At 46.0% G+C, this 18,310-nt stretch overlaps 1 protein-coding gene across 10 annotated transcripts in view; it reads left to right on the top strand.

The window, feature by feature from the left end:
* The window catches only part of arid4a (AT-rich interactive domain 4A), a 187,505-nt gene that overhangs the window by 157,469 nt on the left and 11,726 nt on the right, over positions 1-18,310 (top strand). For 9 of the 10 annotated variants that reach the window (XM_072489269.1, XM_072489277.1, XM_072489329.1 and 6 more), the window contains 4 exons: positions 293-355; positions 10,235-11,362; positions 12,508-12,612; positions 12,704-12,904. In XM_072489269.1, coding sequence (XP_072345370.1) covers positions 293-355; positions 10,235-11,362; positions 12,508-12,612; positions 12,704-12,904 — 1,497 coding nt within the window. The remainder of the gene's footprint in view (positions 1-292; positions 356-10,234; positions 11,363-12,507; positions 12,613-12,703; positions 12,905-18,310) is intronic. The other variant, XM_072489314.1, reaches the window with a different exon arrangement.

Raw genomic sequence — 18,310 nt, 5'->3', positions numbered from 1 at the left:
AACTGCTGCAGTATGAGGTTTTTAGATTCTAATTTCAAACTTATGTTTTCAAAATCTGCAATGTGCAAATGAGTAAAACTCCTAATGTAAAAATGTGGTATAAATGTTGGACTTTCTGGCAAGCTGCTGTCAACTAAAAATGCATAACTTTGAAGTTCCAGTGAATCGATTTCTCATACTCATCTTGCTTTTCAACTGGCAATCATGTTGGGGTCTTTTGGGTTCGTGGGCAGTTTAATTAAATGTATAGTTTTGCTAAATGTTTATAACTCCTGATCTTTACTTCCTCCAGGACTTCCTCGAAGGCGCACCAGGCGTAGCTCTGGAATGTATGATTCAGACAAAGCATCAAATGGTACAGATAATTAGCTATTAATCTGAACTAATAGTTATTGCTTTATGTACCGGTAAATTAACGGACCAATGTGTCCCCCATTTTTTTTGTTTGTATGGTGCTGGTAATTGATTTCCAAATTTGCCCCATATTTATTGAGCATGGATTTGAAACACCAGCGATGATACTATTATAACAACTGGGTCTACATAAGAATAGGAGCACACCATTCAGCCTCTTGTGCCTGTGACAGTGGTATCATGGCTGACCTGTATCTTCTCCATCCAGCTGTCTCTTTACCCTTTTATTCCCTTATGTAGCAAATATCTACGTTTCAAAGTATTAATTAAACTGCATCTACTGCATTTTATGTGAGAGTTCTATACTTCTAACACCCTTCTTTGCATTAAGCGATATTTCAGAACTATTCTCCAGAATGACCTAGTTCTGATTTTAAAGTTGCATCTCTTTGTCTTGGACTCCTCTCAGGTTTGCTAATACATATGCACTCAAAAGCAGTCCTTGTCATTTTATGCTTCTTTTTTTTTAAAGATATTTTATTGAAAATTGTTGGCCAATCATCATAGTACATTGTGTATCCTTTACACAGTAATATAACAATATAAATAACAATGGCCAGTTTTATAAACAAGAAATAAATAATATATAAACAAAAACAAAACTAAATGGCAACTGCCTTGTCCCAGATAGATATTCTCCAAAAATATGTTTTAACAGTCCAATATACAATTATCTATAACAACAACCTATACATATTATACTTATATATTAACATCCCTGAGAATCCCTCTGGTTCCTCTCCCCCCCCCCCCCCCCCCCCTGGGTTGCTGCTGCTGTCGTCTTCTTTTCCATTCCCTCTATCTTTCTGTGAGGTATTCGACGAACGGTTGCCACCGCCTGGTGAACCCTTGAGCCGATCCCCTTAGGACGAACTTAATCCGTTCCAGCTTTATAAACCCTGCCATGTCATTTATCCAGGTCTCCACACCCGGGGGCTTGGCTTCCTTCCACATCAACAGTATCCTGCGCCGGGCTACTAGGGACGCAAAGGCCAAAACATCAGCCTCTCTCGCCTCCTGCACTTCCGGCTCTTCTGCAACCCCAAATATAGCCAACCCCCAGCTTGGTTCGACCTGGACCCCCACTACCTTCGAAAGCACCTTTGTCACCCCCACCCAAAACCCCTGTAGTGCCGGACATGACCAGAACATGTGGATGTGATTCGCTGGGCTTTTCGAGCATCTCGCACACCTATCCTCTACTCCAAAAAAATTTGCTAAGCCGTGTTCCAGTCATATGCGCCCTGTGTAACACCTTAAATTGTATCAGGCTTAGCCTGGCACACGAGGACGATGAGTTTACCCTACTTAGGGCATCAGCCCACAGCCCCTCCTCAATCTCCTCCCCCAGCTCTTCTTCCCATTTCCCTTTCAGCTCATCTACCATAATCTCCCCCTCGTCTCTCATCTCCCTATATATGTCTGACACCTTACCGTCCCCCACCCATGTCTTTGAGATCACTCTGTCCTGCACCTCCTGCGTCGGGAGCTGCGGGAATTCCCTCACCTGTTGCCTCGTAAAAGCCCTCAGTTGCATATACCGGAATGCATTCCCTTGGGGCAACCCATATTTTTCGGTCAGCGCTCCCAGACTTGCAAACGTCCCATCTACAAACCGATCTCTCAATTGTGTTACTCCTGCTCTTTGCCATGTTCCAAATCCCCCATCCATTCTCCCCGGAGCAAACCTATGGTTATTTCTTATCGGGGACCACACCGAGGCTCCCGTCTTTCCCCTATGCCGTCTCCACTGCCCCCAAATTTTCAGAGTAGCCACCACCACCGGGCTTGTGGTGTATTTCTTCGGTGAGAACGGCAACGGCGCCGTCACCATGGCTTGTAGGCAAGTCCCCCTACAGGACGCCTTCTCCAATCTCTTCCACGCCGCTCCCTCCTCTTCTCCCATCCACTTACATACCATTGAGATGTTGGCGGCCCAGTAGTACTCACTCAGGCTCGGTAGCGCCAGCCCCCCCTATCTCTACTACGCTGCAAAAATCCCTTCCTCACTCTCGCGGTCTTCCCGGCCCACACAAAACTCATGATACTCTTCTCAATCCTTTTGAAAAAAGCCTTCGTGATCACCACCGGGAGGCACTGAAACACAAAGAGGAATCTCGGGAGGACCACCATTTTAACCGCTTGTATCCTCCCTGCCAGTGACAGGGATACCATGTCCCATCTCTTGAAGTCCTCCTCCATCTGTTCCACCAACCGTGTTAAGTTTAACCTATGCATTGTACCCCAATTCTTGGCTATCTGGATCCCCAAGTAACGAAAGTCCCTTGTTACCTTCCTCAGCGGTAAGTCCTCTATTTCTCTGCTCTGCTCCCCTGGATGCACCACAAACAGCTCACTTTTCCCCATGTTCAGCTTATATCCTGAAAATTCTCCAAACTCCCCAAGTATCCGCATTATCTCTGGCATCCCCTCCGCCGGGTCCGCCACATACACCAATAAATCGTCCGCGAAAAGAGATACCCGGTGTTCCTCTCCTCCCTGAGTACTCCCCTCCACTTCCTGGAACCCCTCAATGCTATTGCCAGGGGCTCAATCGCCAGTGCAAACAATAATGGGGACAGAGGACATCCCTGCCTCGTCCCTCTATGGAGCCGAAAATACGCAGACCCCCGTCCATTCGTGACCACGCTCGCCATCGGGGCCCTATACAGCAGCTGTACCCATCTAATATACTCATCTCCAAAGCCAAATCTCCTCAACACCTCCCACAAATAATCCCACTCCACTCTATCAAATGCTTTCTCGGCATCCATCGCCACCACTATCTCCGCTTCCCCCTCTGGTGGGGGCATCATCATTACCCCTAGCAGCCTCCGTATATTCGTTTTCAGCTGTCTCCCCTTCACAAACCCAGTTTGGTCCTCATGGACTACCCCCGGGACACAATCCTCTATCCTCATTGCCATTACCTTGGCCAGGATCTTAGCGTCTACATTTAGGAGGGAAATAGGTCTATAGGACCCGCATTGCAGCGGGTCTTTTTCCTTCTTTAGGAGAAGCGATATCGTTGCCTCAGACATAGTCGGGGGCAGCTGTCCCCTTTCCTTCGCCTCATTAAAGGTTCTCATCAGTAGCGGGGCAAGCAAGTCCACATATTTCCTATAAAATTCGACTGGAAATCCATCCGGTCCCGGAGCCTTCCCCGCCTGCATGCTCCTAATTCCTTTCACTACGTCCTCTATCTCGATCTGTGCTCCCAGTCCCACCCTCTCCTGCTCCTCCACCCTAGGAAATTCCAGCCGGTCCAGGAAGCACATCATTCTCTCCTTCCCATCCAGGGGCTGAGCTTCGTATAATCTTTTATAGAATGCCTTGAACACTCCATTCACTCTCTCCGCTCCCCGCTCTATCTCTCATTCCTCCTCTCTCACTCCCCCTATTTCCCTCGCTGCTCCCCTTTTCCTCAATTGATGGGCCAGCAACCTGCTCGCCTTCTCCCCATACTCATACTGTACACCCTGTGCCTTCCTCCACTGTGCTTCTGCAGTACCCGTTGTCAGCAAGTCATATTCTACGTGTAACCTTTGCCTTTCCCTGTACAGTCCCTCCTCCGGTGCCTCCGCATATTGCCTGTCCACCCTCAGAAGTTCTTGCAGCAACCGCTCCCGTTCCCTACTCTCCTGCTTTCCTTTATGTGCCCTTATTGATATCAGCTCCCCTCTAACCACTGCCTTCAGCGCCTCACAGACCACCCCCACCTGGACCTCCCCGTTATCATTGAGTTCCAAGTATTTTTCAATGCACCCCCTCACCCTTAGACACACCCCTTCATCTGCCATTAGTCCCATGTCCATTCTCCAGGGTGGACGCCCTTCTGTTTCCTCCCCTATCTCCAAGCCTACCCAATGTGGAGCGTGATCCGAAATGGCTATAGCCGTATACTCCGTCCCCCTCACCTTCGGGATCAAAGCCCTCCCCAAAACAAAAAAGTCTATTCGCGAATAAACTTTGTGGACATAGGAGAAAAACGAAAACTCCTTACTCCTAGGTCTGCTAAATCTCCACGGGTCTACTCCTCCCATCTGCTCCATAAAATCTTTAAGCACCTTGGCTGCTGCCGGCCTCCTTCCAGTCCTGGACCTCGACCTGTCCAGCCCTGGCTCCAGCACCGTATTAAAATCTCCCCCCATTACCGGCTTTCCCACCTCTAGGTCCGGGATGTGTCCTAGCATGCGCCTCTCAAAATTGACATCATCCCAGTTCGGGGCATATACGTTTACCAAGACCACCACCTCCCCCTGTAATTTGCCACTCACCATCACGTATCTGCCCCCGCTATCCGCCACTATGGTCTTTGCCTCAAACATAACCCGCTTCCCCACTAGTATAGCCACCCCCCTGTTTTTCGCATCTAGCCCCGAATGAAACACCTGCCCCACCCATTCTTTGCGTAGTCTAACCTGGTCTATAAGTTTCAAGTGCGTCTCTTGTAACATAACCACGTCTGCCTTAAGTTTCTTAAGGTGTGCGAGTACTCGTGCCCTCGTTATCGGCCCGTTCAGCCCTCTCACATTCCACGTGATCAACCGGGTTGGGGGGCTTTTTACCCCCCCCCCCCCTTGTCGATTAGCCATCCCCTTTTTCCAGCTCCTCACCCGGTTCCCATGCAGCTGTGTCCCCCCCAGACGGTGCCCCCCCGCCCACCCCACCCCATTCCGGCTCCCCCTCTCCCCAGCAGCAGCAACCCAGTAACTCCCCCCCCCCCCCCCCCCCCCCCCCCCCCGCTAGATCCCCCACTAGCGTAGTTACACCCCCCATGTTGCTCCCAGAAGTCAGCAAACTCTGGCCGACCTCTGCTTCCCCCCGTGACTTCAGCTCGCACCGTGCGACGCCCCCTCCTTCCTGCTTCCCTATTCCCGCCATGATTATCATAGCGCGGGAACAAAGCCCGCGCTTCCCTTTTGGCCCCGCCCCCCATGGCCAACGCCCCATCTCCTCCACCTCCCTCCCTCCCTCCACCACCACCTGTGGAAGAGAGAAAAGTTACCGCATCGCAGGATTAATAAGATAAAACTCATCTTTCCCCCCCTCTTCACCCCCCATACTCACCCCACCACTTTGTTTCAAACGTTCTTTTTTAATAACCCGCTTATTCCAGTTTTTCTTCCACAATAAAAGTCCATGCCTCATCCGCCGTCTCAAAGTAGTGGTGCCTCCCTTGATATGTGACCCACAGTCTTGCTGGTTGCAGCATTCCAAATTTTATCTTCTTTTTGTGAAGCACAGCCTTGGCCCGATTAAAGCTCGCCCTCCTTCTCGCCACCTGCGCACTCCAGTCTTGATATACGCGGATCACCGCGTTCTCCCACCTACTGCTCCGAGTTTCATTTGCCCATCTAAGGACCATCTCTCTGTCCTTAAAACGGAGGAATCTCACCACTATGGCTCTAGGAATTTCTCCTGCTCTCGGTCCTCGCGCCATCACTCGGTATGCTCCCTCCACCTCCAACGGACCTGCCGGGGCCTCCGCTCCCATTAACGAGTGCAGCATCGTGCTCACATATGCCCGACGTCTGCTCCTTCTGCACCTTCAGGAAGACCAAGAATCCTTAAATTATTCCTCCTCGCGTTATTCTCCAGCACCTCCAGTCTTTCCACACATCGTTTATGGTGTGCCTCATGCATTTCCGTCTTCACCACCAGGCCCTGTATATCGTCCTCATTCTCTGCAGCCTTTGCCTTCACGACCCGAAGCTCCCGCTCCTGGGTCTTTTGCTCATCCTTTAGCCCTTCGATCGCCTGTAATATCGGGGCCAACAGCTCCTTCTTCATTTCCTTTTTAAGTTCTTCCACGAACATTTCAAAAACTCTTGTTGTTCAGGGCCCCATGTTAAACTGCCACCTTCCGTCGCCATCTTGGTTCTTGCTTGCCTTCCTTGCCGCTGCTCCAAAGGATCCACTGCAATCTGGCCACTTCCCTCTCCTTTTTCCATCCGTTTCCAGGGGGGATTCCCTTCTGGTTTACCGCACAGTGCTTCTAGCCGTTAAAATTGCCGTTGCGGCTCTTATTAAGAGCCCAAAAGTCCGTTCCACCGGGAGCTGCCGAAACGTGCGACTTAGCTGGTCATCGCCGCACCCGGAAGTCCTCATTTTATGCTTCTGACCTATGACCTTTACAGATGACTGAACCAATGTTAGCTTTGTCAGTGGTATGGAAATCACATTGTTGGCCTATATGGAGAGGGGCTGACAGCTGACCAGAAGAACATGGTGCCTGAGTGGTTGCTATGCATTGTATCACAGTTTTTTTTCCTCCAAAGTAGGGAATTAAACCACTGAGCAAAATTGACTTTGCTTCTGGAAGTAATTGTGTACATTATTTACATTGTATTGCTACATCTGTATTTTGTGCACGTTATTTACATTGTATTGCTACATCTGAATTTTGGAGCCAGTGGTGTAATATGAATGGCTGGAGCAATGTTCAAAGTTTGTGCCATTCATAAGCTATTGATAGGATCAGCATGTTTCAACTTTGACTGTGTTGAATAAATTTTGTGTAGTGATCTGTTTGGGCTTAATTGTGATGGGCTGAGGTACTTGACCATTACTTACTCCAATAATCTAAATCAACCTTTTGAAGGCTCAGTAAAAAATTATCTGTTGTGTTTTAAAGTGAACAAAAGTAAGCTTGTTTTAGTTAAGATCCTGCATGCTTCAATGTGTCATTTTAATGAAAATGCATTGCTCATCTCCGACAACAAAACGGCTAATTTTTGAGATCGACTCTTAATTGGCCCAGGTTGTTGGCCTTGCTGCTGCATAGTAAACACTCGGGTGGATATAATCTTATAATCTTTATTATTGTCACAAGTAGGCTTAGATTAACACTGCAATTAAGTTACTGTGAAAAGCCCCTAGTCGCCACATTCCAGCGCCTGTTCGGGTACACTGAGGGAGAATTCAGAATGTCCAGTTCACCTAACAGCATGGGCGCAATTCTCACATCGGGAGACTAAGTCCCGACACCGGAGTGAAAACCGGAGTGTTTCACTCCGGCATTGGAGGCCGTACCCAGCCCCCTATTCTCCATCCCCCGGGGGGCTAGGAGCGGCGCCGCGTCATTTACGCGCTCCGGGCCTTGGCGCCGCGTAAAAGTGGCGCCGCGTAAATGACGCGACCGGTGCCGCTTAAACGACGTCACGCATGCATGCGCGGTTGCCGTCCTCCCCGCAAGAAGATGGCGGATCGATCTTGCGGGGCAGCGGAGTAAAGGAGGTCCTCCTTGAGAGAGGCCGGCCCGCCGATCGGTGGGCACCGATCGCGGGCCCGACCCCTTTTGAGCCCCCCCCCCGGTGCAGCAGGAACCCCCCTCGTCTCCCCACCATTCCTGCGCTGTTCCCGCCGGCAGCGACCAGGTGTGGATGGCGCCAGCGGGAACCTGTCGTGTTGGGCAGGCCGCTCGGCCCATCCGGGCCAGAGAATCGCCACTCGCCCATTACCAACGGCAAGTGGCGATTCTCGCAGCGGCCAGCCGTGATTCGCACCGCGCCGGTTTGGGGGGGGTGGGAGAATCGCATGCGGGCGTCGGGAGGGCGTGGCGGGACTCACGCGGCGCCTGGGCGATTCCGGCGTGGGGGGGGAGAATTCCGCCCCATGTCTTTCGGGACTTGTGGGAGAAACTGGAGAAAGCCCATGCAGACACGGGGAGATCGTGCAGACTCTGCACAGACAGTGCTGTGAAGCAACAATGCTAACTACTGTGCTACCGTGCTGCCCATAAAAGATCCCATGCCACTATTTCAAGGAAGAGCGGGGGAGTTATCTCCAGTGTTCAATCCAACGCCCACCCCTCAATCAGCATCTCAAAAAATAGATTATATGATTGTTATTACATTGTTGTTTGTGGGAGTTTGCTGTGTATTAATTGGCTGCTGCATTTCCAACATTACAACAGTGACTAAACTTCAAAATACCTCAATGGCTGTAAACTGCTTTGAGATGTCCAGTGCATGAAACGCACCGTATAAATGCAAGTCTTCCTTTCTTGTTCATTGGATAAAGTTTCTTCTGAATTTTGTATTGGAGTTCTCGGTGACTGTCTTATTTTGATGCTCTATATGCTCTTCCTCACGAGTGGAAAACATTCTCCATACATTCTGTCTAAATCTTTCATAATTTTAAATAACGAATGAACATGATTGCAAGGAGCAGCAGTGGGCCATTCAGCCCCTCGAGTCTGCTTCACCATTTAATAAGTTCATGGCTGATCTGGTAGAACCTCCAATCTACATCCCTATAACCGATCAACCTCTGCCTTAAAAATATTCAAAGACTGTGCTTCCACCACCTTTGCAGGAGAGTTCCAAAGACTCATGACTCTGAGAGAAAATGTTTTGCCTCCTGCATTTTAAATGCGATCCCTAATTTTATACAGCCCTCGGGTCAACCTTCAACCTTTTTGTTCAAGAGGAAAGAGACACAGCTGGTTCATCTTTTCGTGATCTGGATATCCTCATGTTTCCAGTATCATCCTCTTAAATCTTCTCTGCACTCTTTCAAGTATCTCTGCATCCCTTTTATGATATGGTGACCAAAACTGCACAGTGCACTCTTCAGTGTGGTCTTACCAAGGTTCTTTTTTTAAATATACATTTGGAGTACCCAATTATGTTTGTTTTCCAATTAAGGGGCAATTTAGTGTGGCCAATAAATCTACCCTGCACATCTTTGGGTTGTGGGGATGAGATCCATGCAAACACTGGGAGAATGTGCAAACTTCACATGGACAGTGACCCGGAGCAGGGATCGAATCTGGGTCCTTGGCGCAATGAGGCAGCAGTGCTAACCACTGCGCCACCATGCCGCCCCTACCAAGGTTCAATACAGGTTTAGTACGATTTCTCTACTTTGAATTTTAGTTTTCTTGAAGCAAACCCTCACGTTTGGATTGCTTTTTAATGGCTTTGCAAACCAGTGGTGCAATTTGTAGTGATTAATGTATTTGTACTTTTGCGTTCCCTTTGTTCCTCTATCCCACCTAGACCTACCTTCCAAATAATGAAGGATCTTCCCACAAAATTGTACTGCCTCTCTTAAATTGATGTGTTGAACTTAAATAAGCAAAATAATTGCCCATTTTGCATATTGTATCAATGCCTTCCAGTAATTTGTTTTAGTTATCCGCAGTATTGACCATCACCTTCCAATTTGGTGTCATCTGCAAATTTAGAAATTGCATTTTTACTCCCAAAGTCCAAATCGTAAATTTAAATTGTGAACAGCAGCGTTCCCAGCACTGATCCTTGTGGAGTAGCACAGCCAACCCTCGGCTGCTCTGAATAGCTAACCTTTTCTCCCACTCTGTCGTGCAGCCAATTTGCAATTTGTTCTGCCTATTGTCCCTGACTTTATATTCTCTGTTTTTATTCATTTGTCTATTATGGGACTTTCTATAATCCAGATAAGTTACATCTCCTGCATTTCTACTGTCTACCCTCAATCACCTCAAAAATTCAATTATGCTGGTCGAGCAAGATTTTGCCTTTTGAAATCCATGCTGACTATCCATTGTTATATTTTTCATTTCTAAGTTTCCTTCTATTCTCACCTTTAGTAGATATTCCATTATTTTTCCTACCACCGAAGTTAAGCTGACTGGTGTGTAATAACCTGGACATTTTCTATCCTTCTTCTTAAATATAGGTACATGCTCGCTCTCTGCCAGTTCTCTAGACTACTCCTTTAACGTTTTATGGACACTCTAGGATAAGATGTTAGCTGAACAGTGTTTTATAATGTTGCATTTTTATTTTTACTTCATTCTCAACATTTAATTTGAAATCATGCTTTGTTATAGGGTCTACCAACTCCTCAGATGAAAGTGAAGTGGAAATTTCAGCCGACAAATCTGTCAAAGAAGAAATTATTTCCACAAAGATATTAGATGAAGAAGAGAAATCGGAAGGGAAGAACCTGAAAGATATTTGTATGCAAGAAACGAGGGAATTGCCATGTGAAGACAATTTGAAAATCACACCTGTAAAGCAAGAAGTAGAAAGTATCGAACAAACTGATAACGAGAGAATTTTAACCCAGGCTGAAGATATACGGAAAGAGATTGTGGACAAGTCTCCAAAGGGCAAAGGAAGGAGGAGTAGGACACGGGAGCTATTTTCAGAACATAGCAAGACTCTCCTTACTAATCATCTAGTTACTGAAAGCAGAGAAAACGTGGAAAAATTGGAAAGCTCAGAGGTCAAGCTGCTACCTGTTCCTAGTATGCTTGAAGAAGCAGTCCCAGTTACAGATCCTGGCCTGTCGAATGAACTTACAAATGATGAGAAGAAGCCAGGAAAAAGAAAATCTCCAGAGCAGTTAACACCTGATAAAAGGCTACGAATAGAAAGTGAAGAAAAAATGCAAACTGTGAAAGATAACGGTATTGAGAAAATGGAGTGTTTTGCAGACAATTGTGAGGAATCTGAAACTGTTGAAAGGTTAGAACTCGAAAATGGTGAAGTTTCTCCTTTAGAGATTGTGACAGATGGGTGTGTGAAGGAATTGGAAGCTCCCTGTTTAGAAATTGAAGAGGATATTTCATTGAAAATTGATGAAGATATTATGCCTCCAATTGGGCCTGAAGCTTTAGTTTGCCATGAGGTAGATTTGGATGACTTTGATGAAAAAGAGAAAAGTAGCAGTGAAGATATACATGCTGGAAACTCTGGATCCAATTCTCCTGAATCAGTTATAGCTGTTGTGTCTGCTTCAGTGCAGCAGATTTTGCCAATTGCATCCCCAGCGCTGCTTCATCAGGATGAGGTTCGTAGTGTAAAAAGCGAGAGTGACATTACTATTGAAGTGGACAGTGTTGCTGGAGAATCGCAGGAAGGATTGTGTGAGAGTGAGTCTGCCAATGGCTTTGATGCCAGTACAAGCTCGAGCAGTAGCATCACAGTACAAGAGGCTGAGAACAAGGAAAAAGGTAGGCATTTGTATACATAAGCAACATTGTTAACATGGAATGAATTCTGAAATGTTGAATAATTTTGATCGCATGTTTCAAGCTTTGTCAGGGGCACTTTTGATTTTTTGTTCCTCCTCACTGCTCTCCCTGCCAGACACCATTTTCTGGTCTGGTAGGCAAGCAAGCAATCAATTGAGAGGCCTCTGGCAAAGCCACTCTTAACACTGTTTAAAAAGTTTGCAAGAAGGCAAATCTCCCCCTCTTATTAATATTCTGCATACTATTTTTATCAAGTAAGTAGCCTCATGGATGATCTGTTCCAAGGCCAAGGGTTCCTGTCCTTCTTCGTGTTTCTCAAAATACCATCCTGGTGAAAGAATTGTTGTTCATTAATTTTTGCTTGCATATTTGTAATTATTTTGCACACTTTTAAGAATTACATTTCCTATCTCCTTTCTGTTTTGGAAGTGTTTAATTACGCTGGGATAAAACTCAAACTCTCCAGTACCTCAGAAGGACATATTCTTAGTGTGAACCTATGCAGTGAGAAGCCTATTTCACTATTCGAGACATCGCAGAAAAACCACATCTAAAAGACACGCACCTGCTGATCTTTAATCTTGTGTAACCACTGGATAACATCAATCAGAAGCAATTATGTGTGTGGGGGGGTGTAAAATTAATTATCTGGAAACATGGCAGTCAAGTGGCCCAAATCCTTGGGTTCTTTCAAAAGTAACAGCAGCGCCATGAAACCATTCAGGAAAATAGCTTAATGGGACTGATTTGTTAGACAAAACAAAGAAGCAGAATACTTGTTTTAAAAGTGCCATTTTCATATGACCCAGCTTCCAGCGGAGAGGGTATAGCTTAACCTTTATCAGATGTATGAGAAATGATCCAAATAAAATTCAGGTGATATGCAAGATTTGGGTGAAGCACTTTGTGTATTCTAGTTCTATATTGAGTTTTGAATATGGCTGTATCGACATAAGGTATTTCCACCTGTAAGCATTTGGCATTGACCTTACTTTATACCAGTGCCTTATGAAACCCAGGAATCAGTTGTGTCTTTAATAACTATGACCTCAGTTATTTAGCAGCTTAGTTATTCTGCAGCAGCATGGTTTACTTTTGCTTTCAATTGTTTCAATTTCATGTAGGTCAGAAAAGAATAAGCGACACCAGCAATGGGACACCAGCGAAGAAACAAAAGCGTAGCCACAAACGGTCAAATGTGTCTAGCAAAAATGAAAAGAATGGAACTGGTAGGCTCTGAAGCCAGAACTTAAACACAAGTTTTTACATTTTTTTTAAATCCAAGAATATTTTTAATTCTGATCATTTTTTAACTTAAAGGCAATAGCAGTGACAGTGAGGACCTTGCAGTCACTGACAACTCTAATAAGTGCACTCCAGTGAAGAACTCAAATAAGTCTCAAAAACTTGGCCGGTCTCCTTCAAGGACTTCTCCGAACAGTAAAGATGGGGATAAGCATAAAGACAAAGATGGAAGTGATAGTGCCTCACCCAGGACTTATAAATGGAGTTTCCAGCTCAGTAAGAAAATATTACATTACTTTTAAAATTAAGTTCTTGATGAATCCGATAGCTTTATGCACTAAACCACCATGTTCCTATGAGAGGATGGAGTGTAAAAACAACTGACGAATTTGAAACGTATCTTAGTTTATTCTGCAACGTAATTTTTCTGTTGTGGGCGGCACATGGCACAGCGGTTAGCACTGCTGCCTACGGCACTGAGGACCCGGCTTTGAATCTCAGCCCTGGGTGACCGTCCGTGTGGAGTTTGCACATTCTCCTCATGTCTGCATGGGTTCCACCCCCACAACCCAAAGATGTGCAGGTTAGGTGGATTGGCCACGCTAAATTGCCCCTTAATTGGAAAAAAATGAATTGGGTACTCTAAATTTATGTTTTAAAATTTTTAAAAATAATTTTGTTGTTGTCTCCACCAGTTATAGCATGCAGGTTGGTGTTAATGTGAAGTAGCCACAATTGCATGCATCGTGTGAAACACTGAAACGTCTATGACAGAACTAATGTTCTTGAACCTTTTCTGCTGACCCAATTTTCAAGGTTCTTGTTTAGCTGCATGAGATTCAGAATCCCATCGCTACGTTTTGCTCTATGTTACAAAGCACTTCCTTCACATTAAACAGTTAAATAATTAAACTGTTTTTGTTAATCAATGGGATGTCAAAAAAGGGATTTATAGGTCTAATTCTAATGGGACAGCTGAGGCTGCTAGAAAAGCCCAATGCTCCAGAGATCGCAACTGCTCACAATGACAAATTACTTTCGTGACAATATTATTCAACTGTAGCATAATGTCTAAATGTAACAATGTCTCTTGAGTTACATGGAAAACATATGTAGGGTCGCACGGTAGCACAGGGTTAGCACTGTTGCTTCACAGTGCCAGGGACCCAGGTTCGATTCCCGACTTGGGTCACTCTGTGCGGAGTCTGTAATTTCTCCCCATGTCTGCTTGGGTTTCCTCCGGGTCCTCCGGTTTCCTCCCACAAGTCTCGAAAGACGTGCTTGTTAGGTGTGTCATAATATCCACCCATGCACATCATGAGGTAAAAACAATCAACATACAGGACAGAACACAATCAATCACCAGACAGAATACCAGAGTGGGGGCTTCCAACTATAAAACACACGAGGCATCAGCACTCCGCCTCTTTCCACTGGTGACAACTGTAGTGACAGTCAGGGTGTATATATCAGTCAGCACCTTCTACACGTGGATCAGAGCTAGCCTGGTCTAGTAAGTACACTTAGAGTAGTAGAGTGACAACCCACAGCCAGCTGTGTGCATTGTTACAGAAGTTCAGTAAATCGTATTGAACCAACGCCTATGTTTGGTGTATGCTTTACAGTTCATCTGCATCCTGTTGCAGTCCGTGTTACCCCAGGGTTAATAACACAACAAGGTGTATTGGACATTCTGTATTCTCCCTCAGTATACCCAAACATAGGCTGTAGAGTGGTGATTAGGGGATTTTCACAGTAACTTCATTGCATGGTTAATGTAAGCCGACTTGCTTCACTAATAAAGAATATTAATGTAAGACTGATATGCGGGGGTTAGAAATAGCCAACCTTTTTATTGTGTTTGACTTCAATGGAAGTGACAAATGGTTAGCAATATTTTACCAACAAAGGTGACTGGCCATGATGAACATGGATGGTGTAGATGGTGGGGACTGTACATTGCAATTCATTCAAAATCTCCCAATGTTTGTCATTGCTGCATTTGGACAATATAGCAGACTTTAAGGACATGTTTCAGGTATAGACTAACAAGAGTACAAGGTAGCAGAACCAAAACCAGTACTCCTTGATGACGAGGGAGATACAGAATATGATAAAACAAAGACAAATAGTCTCTGATGCATGTCTGGTGAATTCTTCAAGTTAAATATAATAGGTTGAGAGGGGAAGTGAAGAGGGAAAGTAAGACTTGCAAAGAGACAAAATGAAAATAGAATGTCAGTCAACAAAAAAGGGAACTCAAAAATCATCTGGCATGTAAATAGTAAGAAGGTAGTTGGAGGTAGCACTGGGTTTGATTTGGGATAAAGAGGATGATTATATGCTTAGAGGGACAAGGCATGGCTAGAATTCTTAATATGTACTTAATACGTTTATGAAGGAGGAGGAATCTGACAAAGTATCAGTGGAAGCAGAGATGGTAGCGATAATAAGCTGTAAATTGAGACACAAGATGTACTGGAAAAGATGGCACGGTGGCTCAGTGGTTAGCACTGCTGTCCAATGGCGCCGAGGACCCGGTTTTCATCCCAACCTTGGGTCACTGTACGTGTGGAGTTTGCACATTCTTCCAGTGTCTGCATGGGTCTCACCCCCACAACCCAAAAATATGCAGGGTAGGCGATTGGCCACGCTAAATTCCCCATAAATTGGGTACTCTAAATTTATATTAAAAGAAAGATGTACTGGAAAGGCTGACAATGTATGTAGTGGATAAATAACCAGGTCCAGGTAGCTTGCATTCCAGATTGCTAAAAGAAATAGGGTGGAGATAGTGGAAGGGTTTGCCATAATCTTCCAAACTCCCTATTGCAGGGGAATTATCCCCAGAATGCTGGAGGTTTACATATGTAAACATCAAGAAAGAGTGTGGACATTCCTGGTAATTGGAGGCCAATTCGTTTGATGTTAGTGGTGGGTAAGGTTTTGGAACAATGATTTTAATAATCTTTATTGTCACAAGTAGGCTTACATTAATACTGCAACAAAGTTACTGTGAAAAGCCCCTAGTCGCCACATTCTGGCACCTGTTCGGGTACACAGAGGGAGAATTTGGAATGTCCAATTCACCTAACAGCATGTTTTTCATGACTTGTTGGAGGACCCGGAGGAAACCCATACAGACACAGGGAAAACGTGCAGACTCCGCACAGACGGTGACCCAAGCAGGAATCGAACCTGGGGCCCTGGCACTATGAAGCAACAATGCTAACTACCGTGTTGCCCATGAGGTGGGGGGGGGGGGGGGGAAGGGGTGAAATGTGAGGGAAGAGAACAGAAGAGTGAGAGAATCAGGAGACACTGGAGAGATTTGGGTTTGCTAAGGATAACCAGCATGGATTTGTGTAAGGCAAATTGTGCTTGATGATTTTAATTGAATTTATTGGTGAAGTAACAGAGTAGGTTGATGAAGGAAATGCAATGGATGGTGTCTGTATGGACTTTAAGAAATAAGGCTGGTGGGGCAGCACGGTGGCGCAGTGGTTAGCATTGCTGTCTCACGGCGCCGAGATCCCAGATTCGATCCCGGCTTGGAGTCACTGTCCGTGTGGAGTTTGTACATTCTCCCCGTGTTTATGTGGATTTCACCCTCACAACCCAAAGATGTGCAGGGTAGGTGGATTGGCCACACTAAATTGCCCCTTAATTGGAAAAAATGAATTGGGTACTCTAAATTTTTTTTAAAAAGAAAGAAGGCTGGTTAACAAAACTGTGGCTCATGAAATAGGAGTGTCAATGGCAACTTGGATTTAAAAAAATGTTAGGTTAAGGATAGAAAACAGCAAGTTTTCTAAAGGGGCTGGTTTAACACAGGGCTAAATAGCTAGCTTTTAAAGCAGACCAAGACAGGCCAGCAGCGCAGGTTCAATTCCCGTACCAGCCTCCCGGAACAGGCGTCAGAATGTGGCGACTAGGCGCTTTTCACAGTAACTTCATTTGAAGCCTACTTGTGACAATAAGCGATTTTTCATTTTCATTTCAAGTTGTGTCTAAGGGTTAGTTTTCAGACTGGAGGATGGTTGACAATTCTGTTCCCCAAGAGTCAGTGCTAGGATGACTGCTTTTTTGAGATATCATTTGGTAATTTTTAAAATTTGACTCTGTATTCCAATAATACCAAACTTGGAGAAGTGAGGATGTTACAAATTGACTGCAGAGGACATAGGCTAGCAGAATTGATAGCCAAATGTCAAATGGAATTCCATTCAAGGAAAATTAGGGGTGGACAGTAAATGCTGGCCTAGCTAACAACCACCACATCCCGTGAATTAATTTTTTAAAAACACGAGAAGGATACTTGCTGAGGTAGTTTCGAGAAGGAATAACTGGGGCTTCTGGGAAAGGGAGGATGGAGCAGGTGGCTGACGGTGACATGGGGTAGGGCTGGGTCCGCTTGCTGGGCATGCCAGGAGTAGTGGTTGTGACTGACAGGAGTGGGGAGAGGTGGGGGAGGAAGATAGCTCCGGTCCAAGTGGTGACGTGGAATGCGCGAGGGCTGGGGACCGGTGAAGCGAGCGAGAATTGTCTCACTTGAAGAGTTTGAAAGCATTGTGGAACTGTTGCAAGCGACCCATCTGAGGGTGAAGGACCAGGTGTGGCTGCGGAAGGGTTGGGTAAGTTAGATATTCCACTTGAGCTTTGATAGCAGGGCCCAGGGCGAACAATATTGGTGGGTAAGAGTGAGGATGCAGATGGAGAAGGTGGTGGCGGATCAGGGGGGTAGGTACGCAATGGTAGCTGGTGCTTTGGAGGGAAGGTTGCTGGTGCTGGTTAGCTAGGTCCATGCCAAATTCACTGACCCCACCCATGCTCCACATTGGGTGGATGTGGTCCTGGAGAAGGGGCTGGCACAGAGGCCAGTTTGGAGGTTGGACGTCGGGTTGTTGGTGGACCCAAACTTTTGCACCAAAATGGGATGGGTGATTGAGAACTATGTAGGGTTTAACAGAAATGGAGAGGTCACCATCGGTGGTATCGGAAGGATTGAAAGCAGAATTGAAGGGTAAGATTATCTCATTTAAGGCTCAGGTGGACAGAGAGGAGTGGCAATGTTTGATAGAGGAAATTTTGGAGGTGGATGGAAGATATGTGAAGGTTCCAACCCTGGATCTTTAGGTGAGGAAGAAGGATCTGCAGGTGAGATTTGACCTTCAGTCCATGGGAAAGGCAATTAAAGCAGACAAAGGGGGTTGTATACGAGTATGGGAAGAAGACCAGCCATTTGTTGGCAGGCCAGCTCCGCCGACAGGTGGAGACGAGAGAGATTGTTCGGATCTGGGACAGGACAGGGGAGCTGGTGGTGGCACCGGAGCATGGGAATAAGGTACTTGAAGAGTTTTATCCAAAACTGTACAAGTTGGTCCTCCAGGGGATGAGACAGGCACGAGGGACTTTCTGGGTTGGTTGGAGTTTCCTGAGGTGGGAGAGGACAAGATTGGAGGAGCCCACGTGGGCTGGAGAAAGTGCGGGCGGGATAGGGGGTTGCAGACGGGTAAGGCACTGGGGCCGGATGGTTTCTCAGTGGAATTTTAATAGCTGTTTCTGGATAAGTTGGCATTGCTGCTGGTGGAGGCGTTCGAGGACGCGATAGCGATGGGGATACTGCCGGGGACAATGGGACAGGCATCCATTTCTCTGTTGTTGAAAAAGGATAAGGACCCA

The sequence above is a fragment of the Scyliorhinus torazame genome, chromosome 2 (assembly GCF_047496885.1).
Source record: "Scyliorhinus torazame isolate Kashiwa2021f chromosome 2, sScyTor2.1, whole genome shotgun sequence".
Lineage (NCBI taxonomy): Eukaryota > Metazoa > Chordata > Chondrichthyes > Carcharhiniformes > Scyliorhinidae > Scyliorhinus > Scyliorhinus torazame.
The sequence above is the reverse complement of the archived record's forward strand: the minus strand, read 5'-3'. Positions and strand labels throughout refer to the sequence as shown.